At 29.9% G+C, this 23,501-nt stretch overlaps 1 protein-coding gene and 4 non-coding genes across 5 annotated transcripts; all 5 read left to right on the top strand.

The window, feature by feature from the left end:
* Window positions 1-1,617: 1,617 nt before the first annotated feature.
* LOC113375893 (proto-oncogene tyrosine-protein kinase ROS-like) lies at window positions 1,618-20,409 on the top strand. The gene is made up of 16 exons (XM_026615838.1): window positions 1,618-1,680; window positions 6,885-6,944; window positions 7,033-7,282; window positions 9,950-10,201; window positions 14,640-14,784; window positions 14,859-15,045; window positions 15,930-16,042; window positions 16,349-16,546; window positions 16,677-16,860; window positions 17,232-17,379; window positions 17,576-17,725; window positions 17,867-18,207; window positions 18,324-18,411; window positions 18,693-18,784; window positions 19,040-19,250; window positions 20,186-20,409. The coding sequence occupies exons 1-16, from the start codon at window positions 1,618-1,620 to the stop codon at window positions 20,407-20,409; spliced, it is 2,706 nt and encodes a 901-aa protein (XP_026471623.1).
* Window positions 20,410-22,921: 2,512 nt separating this feature from the next.
* On the top strand, window positions 22,922-22,993 carry Trnaa-cgc. Its single transcript has one exon. It is a non-coding gene; the product is annotated as a tRNA-Ala (tRNA).
* Window positions 22,994-23,076: 83 nt separating this feature from the next.
* On the top strand, window positions 23,077-23,148 carry Trnaa-cgc. Its single transcript has one exon. It is a non-coding gene; the product is annotated as a tRNA-Ala (tRNA).
* A 92-nt stretch (window positions 23,149-23,240) lies between these two features.
* On the top strand, window positions 23,241-23,312 carry Trnaa-cgc. Its single transcript has one exon. It is a non-coding gene; the product is annotated as a tRNA-Ala (tRNA).
* A 95-nt stretch (window positions 23,313-23,407) lies between these two features.
* On the top strand, window positions 23,408-23,479 carry Trnaa-cgc. The gene has a single exon. It is a non-coding gene; the product is annotated as a tRNA-Ala (tRNA).
* The last annotated feature ends 22 nt before the right edge of the window (window positions 23,480-23,501 follow it).

The following is a 23,501-nucleotide window of genomic DNA, read 5'->3' as shown; positions in this document are numbered from 1 at the left end:
ATTCAGGAATTTATAGCATTATTGAAAATAAAGCTTTGAACAAATATAATAAAAAATACACATTTTTAGTTTATCTTTGTTTGTATTTGCTTATATATTATTTCTATGACATTTATTTAGTATCTATTATATAAAATATAACCAATTTCATATAATTATACTTTACTTAATTAAAAATTATATTGATTAGATCTGTAATTCAATATTATATTATATATATATATATATAAGTCGATTGCTGTTTATCATTTATATATTAGTTCTACTATCTTCGAAACTTGTAAAATTTGTTAGAAAGATTGTAACAAATGCCTCTTGATTAAAGTTTGCATTTGATTCAAAGTTAAATAGACTTTTTCTTCGGCAAAACAAATTTTTAATTGATTTTAATCATTTCTTCTATGTTTAACTTTTCGCAGGAGAAGTTTGTTTTCACGAAAAATGACGACTTGCTAATTTTATGCTGTCTCGACGTTTCAAATCATTCTTAATCGATTGAGAGCAAATTTGGAAAAAGTTTTATGTAATGTTCTTACGCACCGCTCTTCGCTTTATTGAAATACATCGTATGGTTTTTGAAAAGAAAACGTCAACGAAAGGTCAAAAATCGGCTCCCATACACACTTACATACACGCATACCTTTTCCAATCTTGGTCTCATTCAATTTAGAATGACTTCAAACGTCGGGAAAACATTTGCAACTCAGATTTTGTCGCAAACGGGCCGTTCAAGTATTACGTAAGCACAATAGGGGAAGGGGGCGGGGGGTTTATGGATTTGCTTAATTTGGTTTGACATGGGGGGCAAGGGAGTCTGGATGATGATTACGTCATAGGTAGTATTTTCATTTTTTTCACCGAATGGCAAACTTACATTGTCTTTGCCAGTACCAAAAATTTAAAATAAGTTTATCTTCGTAAGATTATAATAATTTTGTTACTCTATTGGTCCCTGGATGTCTCTTTTTCCCTGCCTAAGAAGGACTAGATAGTTTGAGAAAAATTGCAAGAAATATATTTTTACAATGATGAATTAGGTGGGAATTTTACCAAAAATGGATAGGTACTTGTTTGTTTGATGTTTGTTATTTGTTGTGATGTAATTCGTTTGGTTTTTCAGTATAATTCATAAAAGTCACCGTTAAGAATTCTTTTGAAATCATTTATTATTGTTGTTGTTAAAAATATTTAACTTTCCACAGGGTAATTCATAGTAATCGCAAAAAAATCGAAAATGAAAATTTTTTATCTATGTTCACTTTATAAAGGTTTCTGGACATTGTTGGCATACTTTTTATATTATGGCCTCGCTTACTCCAGCATTTTGTCTATACAACATTACTTTTATAATACAATTTTATTCTATACAGTTTTAGTTTCATTCTATCTTCTTTATATAAACTAATAATAATTACGAATACTAATTTTTGTGAAAAATGATCATTGGACATACGCACATCAAATTATCAGATAATTTGTAAGAATATTAATGATAAGTAGAAATTTTGTTAACATTGCTTTGCAAAAAAACTCTAAATTTTCAAACAAACTGCTCCTTCGGGAAGTTTGTAATAAGTCAGCCCTGGTAGATAATTTCTAATAATGAAGTAATGAAATATGGATGAATCAACAGTCGGCTTACGTTCTACAAAAATACGACATAAGGAAAAGATTCAGGGTGTAAGGTTCTGATTTCTATTTGCACTTTTTTGCTTCGTATCCTCGAAACGGCTAGACCAGTATCAATCAGAATCGAACATACATACATATATACACACATACACATTTTGATGTATATCAAAATGTTCAGAGCGCTTGAAACATGAAGATAAAAAAAACATTTTCGATTCTTTTGCAATTACTATAACTGACCCAATTCAAAGTCGAAAAGTATATCTAAATAATTTAAAATAAATTGTTTAATTAAAAAAGTAAAATTTTGTCTATTAAAAAGGGCGCCTGAACGGATAGGGCCTAGGACGGCAGAAAGCTTAATCCGCCTCTGAACTTGTGAAAAACATATAAATAGGTTGCATAATTTTAAAGTACCTAAATGACTTCTAATGTTTTGGATGTCCTATCTCACAGTAAGCGTTTATTAAAATATTGTTTAGATCGATTTTGATTTAATTTAATATGTCGCTCAACAAATGCACAAACGGTTTGAGTCATTTCGCAAACAATGAGTTCGGGATCTCGGTTACTGGGAGTGGAGTCAACATTTAGCTTGTTTCATTAATTAATTCATTAATATCAACAAGTTGTCATCGTGATGTAAGCAAATTTGTTTCGCACATAATTCATTAGACTAAATACAAAATACTGCACGTGGCAAATGAATTCTGCAAACAGGATGAGAAATTTTATAAAACTAGTGGGGCTTGGCATCATTCCTTCAGGAAAATTGCTGGTACTTCTCGTAACAAAGACTAAATTTTTTAAAAAAACTTTAATTGTTTTTAAAACTTTAAAATAATTAGATTTTTGAAAAAAAAAATGAAAAAAATAGTTTTATTATATTTTGATTTTTTTTAATACATTTGCTGAATGGCTGTTTTTTTAGAAAAAGAAATATTGAAGCGCGTAAGCGCCGCGTCATAGTCTAACTTGTAACATTAACATTGGTTCGGAACCCATAGGAATGTGCACAAAAATTATACTTATTATTATAAACTTTATAAAATATCTGATAATTTGATGTGCATATGTCTAATGATTATTTTTGACCGCCAAATGGCATTATTTTTTACTTTTATTATTGGATCTCTGGAAGCACTGAACCTGCCTTACCAAAAATTTTACCAAATTGATCATTACGTCCAAACAAGTAAAATGTTGTTTAAATTATTAAAATCGGTTGATGTGTGTTCTCGAAAAATTGTATTCGCACATACACACACATACATTCATTTTTTAAGGTATGCCAAAATGTTCAGAAACCTTTGAAACGATAACAATTCTCATTTTCGATTTTTTTGCGATTACTATAACTTACCCTACGGGAAGTTAACTAGTAGCTTCAATGCCTAAACGTGTGGTTTAAAGAAATTAATGTTTTTTATTGATGCCCGATATCATACTGTCAATGGTAATAAAATATTTAAAAATTTCTGAAAAAAAATATATTTAAAACAAATGAAAAAATGACAATATTGACAATTTGACAAAAAAATCAAAATACAGTGTCTTTAGCCAAAATTAGTTAAATCGGTTCAGCAATTTATTATTACACAAGAGTGAAGACGTATTTTATCGATATATTTAAAAACATATTTTTTGGAGCGTTTTGATGTTTGTTGAGTGTTTGAATTGAGAAATGTTTAGTCATTAAAGGGGACATTTCATATTCTTGAAACATTGAATAAAATAATTGAAACAATTTAAATAAACATTCTTTTTAAGATAAAAAGAGGTTCTTGGTTCAGAAGTTTAAAAATCATAATTAATAAAAGCTATCCAGAAAACCTAAATAATTATACCTATATATGTATATGTAAGTATGTATATAATCTTGAATTTGACGGATTTCTGTGCTTTAAGTATATTCGTCATGGTAAAGTGGCAGAAGTTTCTGTATTGATGAGTTTATTAGTCATGCGATGCGTATAAAACAGTGACCATTTGCTAAATTGCAAATTTAAGTTAAAATTTTTGAGAAACAAACTAGTGGTGCATGGCATCGTGTCTTTAGGCAAATGGCTAAAACTTGCTGTACCCGAAATTAAAATTTCATAAAAAGCTTTAAAACAAGTTTAAAATTTTGAAAAGAAAAGAGATTTTTGAAAATTTTGAAACTTTCGAAAAAATTGACTCTTTTTGAAATATTTGATTTCTTTATATGTTGCAATTTTTTGGAAAATATAGAACTTTCAACGTAAATTACAACTTTTTAAAGCAATCGCGCTGCGTATCTGTTTTAGAGACAAAATATCGAAGCGAACATTGGTACAAAACCCATAGAAATGTAAACAATTTGTACTTATTTGCTAAATCTCTATAGAATATCTGATAATTTGATGTGCTAAAAAATAATGATCATTTTTGCTCACCAAATGGCATTTTTTTACTTTTTTTTTATTGGATCTCCATAACTGCTGGACCTCCAATTTTAAATATTTTTGTTAAAAATTTAAGTAATGTTACAACATTACGACATACACACACACTTAATTTATATATATATATATATATATATATATATATATATATTATAGTTTGCATATATGTATATATTTATGGTACACAAAGAGTTTACTGACTGTTGTCCACTAAATAAATTTGGCCATGAAAATGTCCTTTCCAATTAAATCATATTAACAAGCGACACATGCATTACAAGACGACTCGGATAATCTCCTACGGCTCTTTCATGGTGCACTGGAACGAATGTTTTATCATGTATTTTAGAAATATGAAAATAAATTCAAAAATATGCTTCTGAGTGAAAAAAGCCCTTGGCCACTGCTGGACTAAAATGAATGTATGTTCTAAATTAATTAGGCTAGTGAATGCAAATAAAAATAATATATGTGAATCAATATGATAAAACTTCAATTAACATTTGGAGCGTAGTATAATAGGATATAAAAAGTAATAATATTGTAAATGGCTAAATTTTAGAGCGTTTAGCAGCATGCATAAAAATACATAAATAATATATTTTGTAACGGGATTATAATTTGTAGTTCTAGGTGTAATATTTTGCCTATATACAAATTGCATAAACTTTTAAAATTGTGGCCATAATTTTTTTCATTGTTAATTTTTTTTTCCATTATTATATTTAAATTAAATCATTAAAAATTAATTACTAAAATAATTTTTTCTACTTCTTGTTCTAAAACATATTTTTTTAAAGTCAACGGTGATCAGTTCAAAACCAAAAACGGATTATACATACACGGCAAGAGAGCGGCTCATTATTCTAAACTTTAATGATTTTTCATATTTAAACTGCTTTCTGTAGACCTATAATATTTTAGAATCTTTGTTAAGACTATGAATTCAATTATCTAAAAAAATATCAAAAGCCAAAAAAATAGGTATTAATTGACAATACTGCGATTCGACTCATCTTTACCAAAAACTAATGAGCTCGATTTTCAACATATCCTTCGAACTGTTTTTAATTTATCAAACTCAGTTCAGATCTTTTTGCAAAAACATGCATGAAAAATTTGGCAGTTTTCTGCTAATACTATCGAAAAACTTCGGCTAATTGTCTCGCAAAAGTAAGCAACGCGAGTCGTTATCATGTTTAATCAATCGAATTTGCCAAATTTGAATGTCAAAAAAAAAAATAATAATAATCAAGAATATGTCTTGATATATTTATAAAAATTCTCGTATCGTGATGTTAGCGATCATTTTACTCTGAAACGGTATGATCTTTTTTCCTTCGCATTTAACATCTATTTTTAATAACCTTTAGTGGTAAGGATTGGCGTAATTAGGAAACACATATCGCCCTAAATTTTTATCCTCGTACCACAAACTCTGATAAGTGTTTGGTAGAGATCGGCCAGGCCGTTTTCTTGTAATAAGGTGTTAAAATTTTTTTTTCGACGATTTTTATTATTATTATTTTGACCATAGTCTTCTAGATCATTCTAAAATATTACGGCCCTACGACAACTCGTTTAGCTTTAAAAATTCGTCAAAAATTATTATTGTTTTTTGGCATTTGTCAAAATTTTCTTTGAAATTTCCGTTCCTTTGAAATTTGGAAAAAAGTGTTAAACTTTTCGCCCACATTTAAGATCATACTATCGAATCGATTTTAGAAAATCAAAAACTGTTCGAAAGATATTAGTTCGGAATGATACTGATTAGTTTTAAGTGAAAATCTGTCGAGCCGTTTTCTTGTAATTCGTTGTTGAAAGGAAAAAAATGAGCCAATTTTTATGAAACTTTTTTTGATGTTATATATCATGGTCTTATACAACTTATTGAAATATTACGGGTTTACAAGTAGTTTAATTTTAAAAAATTATCAAAGTTTGATAAAATGAGTAGTTTTTTGACGTTTGTTAAAATTAAAATTGATTTGGTATAACGATAGAATACTTGGTCTTAATGAACATACTAAACCATTAAAGTCCTAGGGAAACTGGTTCAATTATAAAAATTATTGATTTTTGATCATTTGCTTTTAGAAAATACTCAGAGTTAACGTGTTCGTTCGCTTTCAATTATGTGTAATAAATCCTCTCGGAATACTTTTAATCGCTTATAAATTAATATATTTTCTATTGATTAAGTCGATTATTTACACATATCGGAAAGTTTATGTAACTTGCCTCAAGCAAAATACCAATACCAACTAGTTTGTCCCCAATACCCCAAGAACTCACTTTTCTTCTAATAACTTCTAATTTGTATAGTCATTTTAGAAATTCAATCTTTTTTATCTGCATGACAACTAATCAATTATCGTCTTTTTTGGGAACGTTTTTCACTGAATTTCGATTAAGATTTTTCTGAGCTTATAGAAATACTTAAATTTTTCTTTCAAACAACATTTTATTAAGGGTTGTCAACCACTGACACATTTAATTTTTTGGACCAATTCCCCACCTACCACAAACTTGGTAGAAGTATTTTCAGTAAATCAATCGTTTTTCATGCCACCTACTTATTTCTCAGTTTATTTTCATTAGGGTTATTCTGAGATTATGATAAAGCTGATTTTTTCTACAAACTGAGTTTATTTTAGTTAACTATAAGACTACTGGATACTATTAATCAGGTTACCTGATTAACAATTAATCAGGTTACCTGATTAACAATTAATCTATAATTACCTGATTAACAATTAATCATAATTAGGTATACCTCATTTTATTGACAGTTTAAAATATAAACAATATTTTTATTTTTTACAGTGCACTAAAGGCTGCCGTTTATTGGAAGAAGCTCTTGAATCATCATGTTCGATAGCATGCGTAAGTTACTTATTATATATATCATTAAATTTTATTTCTATGGCATTAGTACAAATGAGGTTACCTAAATCGATTTTTTTCTCTCCAGAACGGCACAGACGACCAAGTGTCAGTCGAAGCAATGCACTGCGCTCTCGGATGCAACGAGGCCCTAAGCAAGTACTTTATCCGTCTCAAAAAGTTTATAGGTACCCCTGCAGCTCCTGCCTTAGTGGCCAATTCGTTGACGGCGACCTCGCTGGCTTTGGAGTGGAACGGGACTCCGCTATCGGTGACCCACGGCGGGCGCCTACTAGCTCAGTGGAGGTACGAGGAGCAGAGCGCGGCCTGGCACTTTTGTAGGAATCATACTTGGGATAATGATTCGAGGATTGTTACTGTGTATGATTTGCACCCTTACACCAAATACAGGGTAAGAGATACTTAACACACATGCATATATACATATGTTTATATTTGTCAAAACAATGTTTTCATGATGATCGCTCAAGCAGTTTTTTTTTTATAATATTTTAGAATCATTTAAATAATTGAAAGATTTGAAATATTAGTTCAGTCTCAAATTGTGTTAATTCATTTTTGGTAAAGATTGTCTGAGTCGTTTATCCGAAGTTAACAATTGTTAAAAATATTTCAATTATATTCTCGATATTTTTCTGATATCGAGAAGTTCCAGTAAATTTTCCAAATGAAAATATCATTTACTTCCAATTATTTTATATAATTATTTATTATTATATGATATTTTTCACGAGAACAAAATAAAAAGAAATTATTCATTGCTTATTCAGTTTTAGTTTATATAAGTTAATTGATTTATCATTAAACATGTTTGTTATCATAATTTACAAAATATTGTGCGCTAGGTGATATGAGCGACATTTTATTAAGTTATATTTGTTCAATATCACATATTATCATATTTTTTTATATATATATTATATATATATATATATATATATATATATATACATATTATATACATATACATTCCGTCAACTAAGTATCGAGAGATGTTTCATACAATCATTCAATCTTTCAAACTTATTTTCTTGGCATTATTCGAAGTGATCAACAAATGCCAATAATTAATTTTTTTCAATCATCAAAGTACATTTTAAAACTTTTAAAGAGATTGCCTTCAGCTTTTTCGGCAATTTTTTTGTACTGGCATCTATTTGCCCGAAGTGTCCGATGACTGGCAATTCAAACTTAGGAAAAAGAAATAAATTATAGGAGTATAGATCAGATGAATGCGGTAGTTGTCCCATAATATTTCACTGTTTGGCCATAAAGCGTTCTCAATAGAGCCTTATTTTCCACAAATTGGCTTTCCTATTCAAAATCTCCCTGATTTCCCTATAACTTTAAAATAATATTCTTAATTTACCCTTTACGATTTATGAGTGAACAACACCACCATAATCAGACAAAATAAGCAGCATGACTTCACATTTTGACTCACTTCGACATGGTCAAAAGTTGAGCCTTTTTTTCTACAAATTAGCTTTCCTATGCGCAATCTTCTTGATTTTCTCATAACTTCAAAATAATATTCTTAATTTACCGTAGAACCATCTGGAACGACTTTTGAGTGTGTAAGACCACCATAATCAGACAAAATCAGCAGCATGACTTCGACATGGTGAGAAGTTAAAATCTTCGTTTTGTCTCATTTGGTCAGCACCATTCAACTTCCTGTTGACGAGTTGCACGTTAAACCTATATACCGAATGTTCGAATTCACTTGTTCAAGAATGTCTTTAGCCATATTCTTCCGGTAACAGCAAAGCGTCCCATGCCCAATTTGATGATGTAATTGTTTCGATAGATTCGTTAAGGTCAAGAACTAACTCCCTTCAGCCTAAATGGCGATTTTTCAGTACCATTGCCTTGACTTTGGCAATGTTTTCAGTCATTAAAAACGTTAATGGACAACCATATCTTTTACGATTTTTTGGCCCTCTGCCAATCATATATATTACTCGTAGGCTAGGGTTTTTGATAATGATTTTGCGTACAGAATTCCGTTCAAAGCACAAACTGTAAAAATTGCCTGTAGTTAATTTACGTAATGAATTGCAAATAACATAATGATTGATTGATGACTATCAAATTCGACACCAATATTAAGGACAGTTGTGTCAATATTTCAGGAAAAAAAACAGATTTGCGGCACCCTCTTTTTAAGTGAGCAAATCTCGGTATTTAGTTGACTGTATATATATATATATATATATATATATATATATATATATATATATACGATATTTGTAATATTTTTGCAGCTCAAACGTCGAATTAAAAAAAACTAATACTAATACTTGTAATACGTGTAAACAAACGTAATTCCTCTCATCTCTTACATGACAGTTACAAAGTCATCATTAATTTAATGAAAAGTAATTCTATACAGTTTTATAATCTTTCGTTCGTTATATTTCTTCTCTGTTTCTCTTTCCCCTTTCATTTCTCACAACTCGCTCCAACTCCTTCATTACACGTGCGTGACTACACTGCGTTGTAACCTTGATCAGTGTCCACAATGCACCGCTATCAATAACATTAAATATAGGAGGGCAATATGTGCTCCTTCTATTTCTCGTTTGTTATATAATAGTATATTATTATTTTACACAAATTTAGTGTTCAATCAATTTTACATCATAATTAATTTTTTCTGTTGTTATTCCTGGTTTGGTATGTATAATTTCCTCCTTTTTATATACTTATATTTATCATCAGCTTTGTATTTATGTTATATGTTTTTTAGATTACTGAATGATGACACACATCAAGTGTCGAAACGTTTAATGGAATAAATAATTTTGTTATTTAATCTTTTTTTAATTCGACGATTGGGCTGCAAAAATATTACAAATATGTATCAGCGTCGACAAAACTATCATCATATATATATATATATATATATATATATATATATATATATATATATATATATAATATAATTATATTTAAGCATAAAGACAATCTTTCTTCTTCAGTTCCGCGTGGCCATCCTGCTGAACTGCCTCCACTGCGAGCCGATCGTGTCGTCGCCGTCCGTGGTGATCAGCACTTTGCCGGCCGGACCGCCGCTAAGTCGTCCCTCACGGGTAATTGCATCGGCCATTGGCCCGAGCCGTGTTCTCGTCTATTGGGAGACTGGCCAGTTCATAAACGGCCTGATACTCTCCTATGTGTTGCAGATAAAGACTCAAAACTCCGCGAGCGAACTCGAATATTCATCCATAAAGGTTCTAACAATTGCGCCATTAGTAGATGCACGACCTTCTTTCTTTTGACACTCTTGCTTTTCTCTTTTTTTAGTTCTTTACTTCGCTAATAGCGTCATTGTCGCAAGCAGGGCTGGCAGAATTCCACACAATCCTAGTCCTAGTCCAACTCTAGCTACATAGTATATATATATACTATTATCAACCCTATTGTCTCTGCTTTGAATATTTCAGAATCTATTGTATGTAAAGTATTAAAAAAGTAAAACGTTTCTGGTCACTAATAAGGCAACTGCCTGTGTCAATCTCTTTCTTGTCACATTATTCTTTCAACTTTCAAAAGAAGACGAAGAAGACAACAATCAAAACTAGTGGGGCGCGTGGCATCGTGCCTTAAGGCAAATTGCTGCAACTTTTCGTACCAAAAATTATTATTTTTTTGAAAACGATTAACGTTTTTGAAAAATAATTACTTAAAAAATGAGATTTTTGAGAAACTATAAATTTGACAAAAAATTACTTTTTTTGAAAAAAGAAATTTTTATTGAAAAATGTTTTTTTTATTTTGACATATTTTGGAAATTCTGAACTTTTCTTCAAAGCAATCTTACTGCTTTAACTGCATAGAGATGAAATGTCAAAGCGCGTAAGCGCCGCGTCGCCGTCTAACGGATAAACATTGGTACGGAACCCATAGGAATGTAAACAAAATTTATAGTTTTTGTTAAAATCTTTATAAAATATCTGATAATTTGATGTGCATATGTCTAATGATCATTTTTGACCGCCAAATGGCATTTTTTTTTACTTTTTTCATTAGATCAAATTATCAGATATTTTATAGAGATTTTAACAATAAGTATAAATTTTGTTTGCATTCCTATGGGTTCCGTATCAATGTTTATTCGTTAGACGGCGACGCGGCGCTTACGCGCTTTGACATTTTGTCTCGATGCAGTTAAAAAAGTACGATTGCTTTGAAAAAAAAGTTCAGATCTTCTAAAATATGCCAAAATAAAGAAAACATTTTTTTTGCAAAAAAAAAATGAAAAAAAAAATTTTTTTTTTAATTTTTAAAAAAAAAAAAATTTTTTTTTAAATTTTTAAAAAAAAAAAATTTTTTTTTCAGAAAAAAGTAATTTTTGGTCCAATTTATAGTTTCTCAAAAATCTTATTTTTTCGAAGTAATTTTTTTTAAAAATGTCAATTGTTTTTAAAAACATAATACTTTTTTGGTACGGAAAGTTCCAGCAATATGCCTTAAGGCACGATGCCTTAATACCTTAAGACGATGCCTTAAGACAGAATTCCACTTACAGCTAGTTGAATTATTAAAATCGGACGCTCCGTTCTCTCTGAGTTACCATTTTTGGCACTTTTTGCCCCGTATCTACGGAACGGCTAGACCTGCCTTCGTCAAAAACTAATTAGCACGTCGAATCATCAATCGAATGTTTTTTGAATTATTCAAATTTGTATCCGCAAACACACACATACATCCATTTTTTCTAAGGTATGCCAAAATGTTCAGAAACCTTTGAAACGTAAAGATATATAAAAATTTTCATTTTCGATTTTTTGTGCGATTACTATAACTTGTCCTACGGGAAGTTAATATAACTGGCAACATCGCAAAAACGCGCTATAAGTTATAATATATTGTAATATAATATTATTTATAGATAAAAGATGCTTTTTGGAATTCAATTTTATCAGGGTAGATATACGTAAAAACTAAAAACCCCGATTTTAATGACTGTATTTCTACTACACTAGAAATTTTGGAAAATTTTCTGGACTATAATATAAGATATCTTATATTATATGAATTTTATTTTCATTTTGAGGTCACTCTTCTGCTTCATCCTTTAGCTTGGACAACACAGAAAACGACTTCAATTATCCACTTCGACTGTGACTTTAATTTCTAACTTAATTACCAACTATAGTTTCAACTCCATTTCCAACTCCAACTCCATTTTCGATTTCACAGCCCTGATGTCAACACTAATCAACGGTGTCGGTTGTGCATGTCCGCTCGGAAGCCTGTATGAGTTGTACTGTGTGATTTTTGCTTCTTTTGTAAATTTAATTCAAAATTCACTTTAATCACAATGAAAACTATTTTATAAAATTTTGTTATGGCAATAAAAGATTTCATTAGGTCGAAGTAGATTAAATCGTAGCTGATATTCATTCAATTAATATTTTATTATTAATTGAAATTTTGTATGTTAATTTTACCGTATTTTAATCAATTTAATATGCTAGACTTCAAATATTCAGCATGTTTTTAAAAGTTATTTCGTATTTATTACTAAAGCTATGTCACTTTTGTGTAAAAATCGTTCCAGTGTAAAATAATTGTTCAGTTTGTATTTATTATTGTCGTAAATGTTATTCTAATTATTTAGTTCTATCAAATACCAGGCTATATAGACTATATATGTAGATAGACTCGCATTTATCTATTTCTATCAATCAAATACCTGTAGTTTTGTAATGTTTGTGTAGTTTTATTTGTGTAGTTATTTTCGCTTAACTAAATTCACAATACTTATAAAAAGTGTGCATACATATACACATATATATACAGGGTGTCCCAGACCTTGACGTCAAGCCAAAATGGGGTGATAGTATTGACCCTAACTGCCCTGCCCTGAAAGAAAAATAGACAAGAAATAAATTAGAAATTATGTGAAGATGGCCTCTTAGAGTCCATTTAAAAAAATAAATATTCAAAGTTCAAACAAAAGTCTTAATTCTTGAAAGCTTGGGGCAAATGTGTTACTGTTTTTGATTGTGGCACTAGAAATATTGTTCACGATTAGAGTCCTACAGTTTAAATGACAAAATTTTGTGAAATTGACTAAAAAATGGTGATAATTTTACCAAAGCTCTAGTTTGCACTTTAAAGCTAATTTTAATTTTTTCTAAATTTTTTTCCGGACAGTCAAGGTTGATAGTATTATCAACGCGTTTCCGAACGATGTCAAGGTCTGGACAGCTTATATACATACGAGTATATCCACTTTTTTGTATGAAAATTTTGTGTCGCTTTGAAATGGATACATATGCTCCATGTATCCAGTTTACATAGGAATATATTAACTTATTTTTATAAGAAGAATTTTATATATGTGTGTACTTTTCTCTTCTCTGCAATAATAATAAAATTGTAAATAGTATATAACGCTTCTGACTGACACACATTGTTTTCAAGGGCTTAACTATTCAGCAAAAAACAATTTTATATTAAAATTTAAATATATTTAATTCCTATTAAAGTATTAGTAAAACAATGTGGCATGCCAAAAGCCCGCAAGTTATTAATGATTCGAGTTTTCTGAAAATAAGTAAAATAAAATGTTTGTGCAGGAAATACCTAGTCAATTAAATAAGCATTACATATGGACAGATCTCATGCCGAATAAAACTTACGAGGTTTCGGTATCCATGAGAAATACTCAAGGGGAAGGACCTGCTGCTGTGACCACACAGTACTACACTTCCTATTCAAAATGAAGGTAAATTTGATTATAACCTTCCATCGGCGCAGCCGACATGACAGATACAGGTCCAATATTTTAGTATTTTCCTACATGGATGTTATGTCATGGGACCCTCAAATTTCAGTAGCCTTGTTATTTTATGTCTACTATATATTCGTGAATATTTATACTCAAATATACGTGTTAAATAGAGTGTCCCCTATATAAAACTATGAGCCTTCTGTGAATATACTAAAATCTGTATGTGTCAGATATACTGCGTCTGATTCTATACATATTTGGACTACGCTCGACGGAGGGTTTAATATTTTATAAATATGATAATCTCTCTAGCTCTGTAATCACCAAGTTCCAGAATCATACTGCATCTGATAAAAAGCAGCAGTGATATCCATTGACACTTAAAAATAATGTCCTATCGAGTGAAATAGTTTTCTCGACATAGCAACATTCATTAAATACATATTATTTTCAACAAATAATTTCTAACCATTGGATGCTTTCTGAAAAAGAGGCTACATAGTTAGGAAGCATCACAACAACAGCTCATGTGACTTTTAAGATCTGTATAAACGATATGGAAACGTTCGATATAAACGATATGTAACATTACCATTGACTCTCCTCTCATACTCAAAAGATGGCCAAACGTCTTTGGGTTGGCCAAATGGTTTGGTAATTATTGCTTGAAATGGCCAAAATTTTGGTAATGTCTATTTGAACCTCTTTATATTATAAATCCTTTTTGTTGTAATTGGGCATTTGACTAGCTAAAACTTATTTGCATTTTTTGGATTGCGTATATAAAGACAATAATTTAAGGTGGTAAAATTACCAGAACTCTAAAAATATATTTGGTGTTGAAGACGACACTGTTTTCCATCCACAATTTTATTAAATATATTTTATTTATATTAATTATACTAACAAATATGTTATCTTTTCAGATGATGTCATTGATGAACAATTACTTTTTATATTTTCATCAGAGCGTAAGATATTTCGTTTAACTCTAGTCAACTTTAAAGATTACTCTGTACTTTACGAATCAAACAATGCTAGTATTACAGGATCGGCAGTCCACATTTCTAAGTAAATTATTTGTTCAGTTTATTATTAATTATCAATTTATTTAATTGATTAATAACTTCATTAAATTATTTCAGGTCATTATTATTTATTTCCGATTCGAATGGTTATATTCATAGGAAGCTGATAAGGAATAGTTTATATGAAAACGAAGAGAAGAGTGAAGTTATAATTAGTCCTTTTGGTGCTCAATTTAAACCTTTCGATTTAACAATCGATTGGCTTAATGATCATCTTTATATTTTGGGACAAGTAAAACACGAGGTAAATGGACACACATGCATTCACACAGATATTCCAAATACACAAAGTCATATTACAAAAGTTTTATGGCATTTTTTAGTTGTCATTCATTTTTCTAAAACTCAGAGGGCTATTATCGGATAACATAAATCTCTCATCGTCGTGCAAGATGAAACAAATTTCTTGATCTATCGCATAAAAGAGCATCTTAGGATGATAAATGAGAGAGCACACTTGTTCCACAATAGGCCTGTTAGTTTTTTTTTAGCTTTTACTTTCTGAAGGAAAATTTTGCTCTCACCAGAAAATCCGATTTGCTCATTTTATGTAACAAAATATGTGTGCATGTTAATGAGGCAAGAATTTCGAACTTGATTTGTGTATTGTTTTGTTTTGCGAGACGGGGCCAAATTGTTTCGTTTATATTCGCAGGAAAGCGCAAAATATTTTTTGAACGTTTTCGCTAAGAAGTCTGAATGGATTTTAAACATTTTACGGTTTTAAAGAGGCGAGCTGGAAATCATGGTGACTAATTTTTGATATAGATCATTCAGGTCATTTCTTCGTAATTAGTTTTTGAAAATACAATTAATATTAATAATTGATAGATTACATGGTTACATGTAATTACATGACGAATATTCTAAAATATTTTAGGCCTACAAAATATTACAATGACTCAAGGCAAAATTACACACAGTTAATTTAATAATTAAAAAAAGTAAAAGAATTATTTAGTAATTTTAAGAATACAATACTATAAATTAAATTATGACGTGTAAAAATCTAATTGTTTTAATACTTCTCACTTATGTATAGGTGCACTAGAAGTGTAAATATTTTTTAGCAATTTCTGAAAAAAAGAACATCAAATTTGTATTATATATGTTTATTGTTAATTTAAGGGTATTGATGTTTGGCAAATCGTCCGTAGTAATTTGAATGGTCAATTCCTAATAGTGGCAGTTGGAGGAATCAGCCTAAAACCTCGACAGATTGATGTGGATCCATATAATGGGTACGATTATTAACTATTGTTATGTTATTTTATAATTTTAAATGTATAGACAGATTATTGCAATTTATGATTTGTTTACTAATAAATATTTTAGGATTCATATATATTATCCGTGCATATATGCTATATACTATATGATCTATTAATCTATGCTATATTATCTATAAGCAATTCACATTTTTTATAATGCATGAAAACAAATAAAAACGCCTCTTAAATTTTCTATATAGTATAGAATATTACAAATGTTAAAAAAAATAATAACATAATTTTGCAATAAATTTAATGCATAATGTTTATTTCTAGTTATATTTTCTGGATAAATGCAGAAGGACTTTTTCGTCTGGACTTGGCTAACATCAACAATGGTGTAAAGCATGATAAAAATCCTGAATTAATTCTGAAACGCGATGATTTATATTCATTTACCTTAGATTGTAAAAAATTTCGACTTCTGGTTCCAATTCATGGAGAAAGCGCGGTTATCAGCATTTTATTGGACGGGTATGGTAGATCAGTATTTCTATTGATGTGAAAAAACTAGAAAGATGCAGTTTTTTTTAGTATAATAATTGTCATAATTATTAATAACTTATTGTAATAAAATAATATTAGAATTTTTTTAACTTCTTAGGAGTGCTAAAGAAAACAAAAGAACAAATATTAGAAACTCTAAGTTCCAAAATGTAACGTCCCTGGTATATATAAATGAGCGTTTTTTCTGGATTAATGGTTACGAAATTTATTTAGAAGATTATCACGAGGAGCAAAATATGTATTTTCATAATTCCATTCCGTTTCCGAATACTGTCTTCAAGGTTAGTATATTTTACAAGCATTACAAAAAAGTTACCCTCTATAGAATTATTTTTTGGAGACTTAAATAAAATGAGAGTTAAAATTATTATATTTATCTAACAGTATGTACACGATCAAAAGATTTGAATAGAATATGTAGCATTCTACAGAAATGTATATAGACCTATCACGATTGAGTTTGTTTAATGATCAAATTTCAGTTCAAGAGAGATTAAATTAGAAATTAAGTGGTTTTTACCATTTATATAATCTCGCAGATAAATATATACTATTAATCTTAATAGTCACTTTAATTTAGGATTTTGATCTATTGTTGAGTATTAAACGAATTCTACTTTTTTTATTATATTTTGTTCAACTTTTTTTCTAGATATATGCCTATATATCATCTGCTCAACCGACACCAGTACCCGTAAATCCACCAATCAGTGCCCAGGCTCTGCTTGGTATCGACGTCGCCCAAATTTCTTGGCGTCCACCACAATCTTTGGCGACTCAGGGCAAAGGAGCTTGGCAAAGTACAAAATAATAATAAATTTATTAAAATTGAATTAAATCATAAGATTTTAAGATAATTGATTTTGCTTACATCACTATATGTTTAATTAATTTTACCATTGTTCTGATATTAAAAATGTTAGTACATAATTATAATATTTGTAAATTCCATATTCTTACATTTTAGTTATTTTATGATTGTATCATTTGTTATAGAGTGGACTTACGAAATTTTAATAATGGATGAGAAAAGAAATATGAGTCACGTCGAAAAATCCATTTCTTCGACAGACGTGACAGTGCATAATCTTCGTCCTGATACCGAATATCGTGTGAAAGTAGCTGCATATACAATTTCAGGAAGAGGTAAGTTTCTAAAAATAATAAAGACAGAAAATGCTAATATTTTTATGCTATCTGATAATATTCGCATAAAGTTTGATAGAAATTTCATTATATTATTGTGAGTCGACTTAAAAACGTTATTAAAAAACATTTTACCTTTAGGCCCTTGGTCAGGCGAGTTCATTAGCAAAACACTTCCTCGGCCTTTTGCAAATCAGGAGATCAACCTGCTTTGGTCAACTAGGGAAGGCGTGATGCGTTCCGATGTAACTGGAAGTAATCTGAACACCATTATATCGAGTTCGCAACTGTTTGGGAGCCATGTCACCGATATCGACTGGTTTGAAGACGTTTTGTATCTGGTGTTGAACTCAAGTCGAGTGTATATGTATCATACAACTGAGAAAAAATTGACCAGGTATAGTGACTTGGAGTCGGTTGGAAGCATTGCAGTGGATTGGCTTGGCAGAAAATTATATTGGGCTAGTCCTAATCAGCAGCTGGTGAGACATAAACACTTTGTTGTACTTCACTTGAAATTAAATATTGACTTTGTTTGTCTGAAAGTTTATCTTGAACCACCAGTCGCTTTATGTTCACGGATCATATCTTGTTTCAGATATTTCGAGGAAGTCTTTCAGGTAACCATCGTGAATCCTTACCAATGCTCGCCTTAGCACGAGAATTAAAAGTGGATTCTGTAGAAGGTTTTATTTACTATTCAACACCGAGCACGCGATAGAGTGCGCAACTCTACACATGGCACCAAGAAGCAAACTTACTTCAATGTCGGATATTTTTAGGAAAACGGGGTATTACATACAAACGCAAATATTTATATATATATATATTATATATATATATATATATTATAAAAATATATATACATAACAAACCTCTCGCTTTATACATATATACATAAAAATGACGTAAAAAATAATATTTAACCAGAATGTAGAAATAAGTTTAGTATATTTGAAAATTTTAGTCATCGGGTTGACTTTGACTCAGTCAGTGCGCAGAGTTGTTATGTGGATAATTCGCAGTGATGAAGGATCCATGTTGTATACAGCGCCTATGGCAAAAATAACTTTAAAAAAAGGTGAGCGTTCTCATAAGTATAAACCAAACATTTTGATAGACTTTCTGTGTATGAAAAAAAAGTTTATAGTCCAGAATACTATAAATAAAACCAATTCATGATTATATTATTGAATCTGTTCTATTATGAACTGAATAATTTAAAATTTGTTGATCTATGTTTATTTTTAATATTTATATGTAATTTTGCCTGATTTTATTTATTTTAATTTATGTTTTGAATTTTTTACGAAGAATCCAACTGCACCTTTCTTTCGTCCATTGCAAGGATCACAACTTCATGGACCTTTGTGCCAATTTGGCGAAAGATTAATGTGGCTCCGAGATGACAGTTCAGTGGCCATGAGTGATATTACTGGAAACTATACAGCAATCGTTTCTAGTCCAGGTCTGGTTGGATTGCGTACAGTCATTGCTAAAGAAACTTCTGCGCGCATTCTGAGAAGTAAGTCAATATATATATATATATATATATATATATATATATATATATGTGTGTGTTTGTGTGTGGTGTTGTGTGTGTGTGTGGTGTGTGATTAATTTCTTTCTTGAAGGGCTTAACATCAAGTCAAATATATAAAAGTAAAGATTTTTGAAACATTTTTTTTTTTTCATACGTTTCGACGTAAAATTCTACGTCATCGTCAGTGGTTTTGAAATTCTTAGATTATCACTTACACATATTAACAACAACTTAAATAATTAATAATTGGAAACAAGCACCGAATGTCAGTAATTTCTTTTTTTATAAGAATAAAAAATAATTAATAAATAAAATATTATATGTAAGCACCCGCGCTGACGTATAATACTTTCAAGTACTTTCTGGCTTTCAAATTTATATTCTTGGACTAGCCTCGGATGCGCGGGTGCTTACGTATAATATTTTATTTATTAATTATTTTTTATTCTTTATAAAAAAAAATATTCATATATTTCTCCGTAAAAAATGTACCCGTAAAATGTATATTTTGCATTGGTTGAATAATGTAGTAATTATTTTGTAAAATTAAAATTAAGACGTTGGACCTATTGCCCCCTAGCCGTCCCATTTTACCCCGCATATGGGGTAAAACAGACCAGGAAATTGTAATGTTTAGATCTAATTCAAAGCGAAAACTTTATTTTTGAAAAAAACAGTTGAAAATTTTATTTAAATCTCAATTTCGATTGATTTAAAAACGTCAAAGAAAAACAAAATATATCAAACCAAAAAAAAATGATAAACAGTATTCTGAAATTAGTCTAAATATATTTTGAAATAATATCGTGCGCTACATTTTTGACTTTGTCCAATGGCTGAGGAAACGCCAATAACCACTTTGATGAACTTTTGCGCTGCAAACAGAATACCAATACCTGACTTTAATTTACTCCAAGATGGAACGGCTTCCACCAACGACCCAATCTTCATTTATGAAGTTCGCCTGACTGTAAACGAAACTGAAGTAAGAGCTTATGGAATAGGAACCTCCAAACAACGAGCTAAGCATGAATCGGCAAGATCGGCCCTTGAGAGGCTATCGGAAATGAATTCACCACCGTCGCAATTTACCAGCTTTCCTGTATCGATCGATAACAAAGCTTCGCCAGTTGTGTCATAGGATTGGATTACCTACGCCAGAGTACAGTTTAGTTGGCGAAACTGGACCACCTCATTGCAAACAATTTACTATAGAATGCTCTGTGTCTACTTGGAGGGATACTGCTACTTCTTCTTCCAAAAAAGCTGCCAAACATATTGCGTCTGAAAGAATTTTTAATATGTTGCAGGCAATGGATCTTGATGAGTATTTTGGCACCGATCGTAGTGGATAAGACAGCAGAATGTAATTGTCCTTTTGTCAAAGGAGACGAGAAGTAATGATTATGATTATATCATTTTAAATGATAAATTTTTAGAGTAGAAAAAAGTGAGGGAAGTTAGAAATGCACAAAAATTATACTATTAGACAATGGACCAGCCAATAACACAAAGTAGAATCATCTACTTAATAACAATTTGTGCTGAATAATTATATGGAAGTAATTAGAATTAGAATATTATTGTAAATATATTTATTTATATAGAGATATATCTATAGAATAATGTGCAAATACAATAACTATATATACTTTACAGATACAATATCTATAGAAATAATGCATTTTTTTATTGAATGTGCAAATATAATAACTATATATACTTTACAAATACAATTTAACGAAAAAATATTTATTATTAATTAAATAATTATAATTAATAACTAGTGGACAAAAACATTTTTGAAAATTTCGAAAAAATGAACTATTTTGAAAAATTATGAACTTTTTCCAAACTTGATATTTTTAAAAATTTTATTTAAAAAATGTTGTTTTTGAAATTTCTTGAAAGTTTTTGATACGCATTCAAGTTGGTTCTTCCATACTGTCGAGGACATTTGTTTAATATAATCTATATAAGTTTACTCTAAACATTATAAATCTTAAAACGGAACCCACAGAAATGAAAACAAAAATAGTACCTAATATCAAATCTTTATAAAATATCTGATAATTTGATGTGCATATGGCTAATGATCAAAATAATTATTTTTTTTTTCTGAATCTCCAAAACCGCTAGACCTGTTATAGTAAAAATTTAATCATTACTTCATTACGTCAATGCAAGTGAAATATTTTTTGAATCATTCAAATTGACTTTGACGATATAGGGAGCACAATGGTCCAATTTGGCTTTCAGTATTCATACTGTCCAAACTAATATGTAGCACACATCATAAAAAATAACACGAATCAGACATTGCTTGTCTATCGAACTATGTTTAAAAATTCCCAATTAATCTTTAATTATAGAAATATTTTTTAAGCTATTAGCTATTTCTCGAGAACTTGTCACCTTTTCCTTTTTACCCTAAAGGCTGGATAAAAAGGGACAGCCGTCAGCCATTTTAAAGGGCTTTTACGAAATAATAGCTAAATTATTTAACGAACGCGAAATAAATATTTCATAAGCACATTTTCACACAGATGACTCCGTATATAACCTTGATCTGGTATTTAGTGAGAAATATCAGTAGAGATGGAATAACTATTAATTTAGTTTATCTCTTGTACATAAGTTTAACTTAATCTACTTTTTTAAGTACTATTCTCTTATTTTTCATACCTTTGCCAGTGTAAAGTTTTAGTTGTTTTTTTAACCCCACCCACATGTAAGCTTTTGTACAGGTAAATATATAGATATATGCTTTTATAAAGGAAACTGTTGAAAATAACCTAAAAATAACAACACATCTTATAAATAATTGAACTACTAGGTGTATGGCATTTGCCTTGTGGCAAATTGCTGGACTTCCCGTACCGTAATAAAATTTTCGAAAAATATTAAATGTTTTCAAATAGATTAGTATAAATACTGTAACTTTCATTATTTTTTTTATTTTATAGATATAAAACCAAAATATAGAACCTTATGAATTGGACGATGAGTAACTTATACGAAATTTATATGAAAAATAATTTTTTTTCGAAAAATAAAAAAATTGAATGAAAAAAAAAAATTCTTTCCTCAAAAGCAATCTATACAAGCAGAATGTTTTTTGGATCATTCAAATCTGCACTTGTTGCTTTTTGAAGTGAAGTTTATGTTTTCGCCACGCCAAAATACCAATTTGCTAATTTTTATGTTATCTCGACGTTTCAAGTCATTATGAATCTATTGAACCAAATTTGGAAAAAGAGCCAATTTTTTACATTTGGTCGTTTTCTTCAAAACGGCTATTTCAAAATTTAAAAGCCGTTTATCGATTTATTTTGTGTGACGATCGGCCGAAACGTTTTCTTAGAATTAGCAGAAAATGGTACAATTTTTCGTCCAGCTTACAATTTTTAATCGATTTTAAAAACGCCTTTGCAATTATTGGATGCGAATCTTTCTTTCTAAACATAATTTTGTATTTTGGTAATGAAATTCATTTTATATGAAATTTTTTTTTGTTTCGAATTTGTATTAGAATGATCTTTTTTTTCATGAACAAACATTATGTATATGTTCAAATAGTAATATCGCAATAGCTTTATATTCATTTTTGACACATTTGAAAACTTAAATCCGAAAATTTATTTCATATCGAAGGGGGTGTAACTTAGGGGTAGAGTGTCCACTTCGCATGCGGGAAGTCCTGGGTTCAAATCCCAGCTCCTCCACATATTTTTATACGCGTTTAAATATATATATATAAATAAACTGTATATTTCATCCGAATCCGAGAATTATGTTTTATTTCGAACGGGGTGTAACTCAGGGGTAGAGTGTCCGCTTCGCATGCGGGAAGTCCTGGGTTCAAATCCCAGCCCCTCCAAAACTTTTTATACGCGTTAAAATATCTTAAATATTATAGTTATATAAATAAACTGTATATTTCATCCGACCGAGAATTATGTTTTATTTCGAAGGGGTGTAACTCAGGGGTAGAGTGTCCGCTTCGCATGCGGGAAGTCCTGGGTTCAAATCCCAGCTCCTCCACGTATTTTTTTATACGCGTTAAATATCAAAAATATATAGTTTATATAAATAAACTGTATATTTCATCCAAATCCGAGAATTACGTTTCATTCGAAGGGGGTGTAACTCAGGGGTAGAGTGTCCGCTTCGCATGCGGGAAGTCCTGGGTTCAAATCCCAGCTCCTCCAAATCTTTTTTATACGCGTTAAA

The sequence above is a fragment of the Ctenocephalides felis genome, unplaced genomic scaffold (assembly GCF_003426905.1).
Source record: "Ctenocephalides felis isolate EL2017-DRISC unplaced genomic scaffold, ASM342690v1 CF-g0.4_SCAFFOLD_01886, whole genome shotgun sequence".
Classification (NCBI taxonomy): Eukaryota; Metazoa; Arthropoda; class Insecta; order Siphonaptera; family Pulicidae; genus Ctenocephalides; species Ctenocephalides felis.
This window is presented reverse-complemented; position numbering and strand designations above follow the sequence as displayed.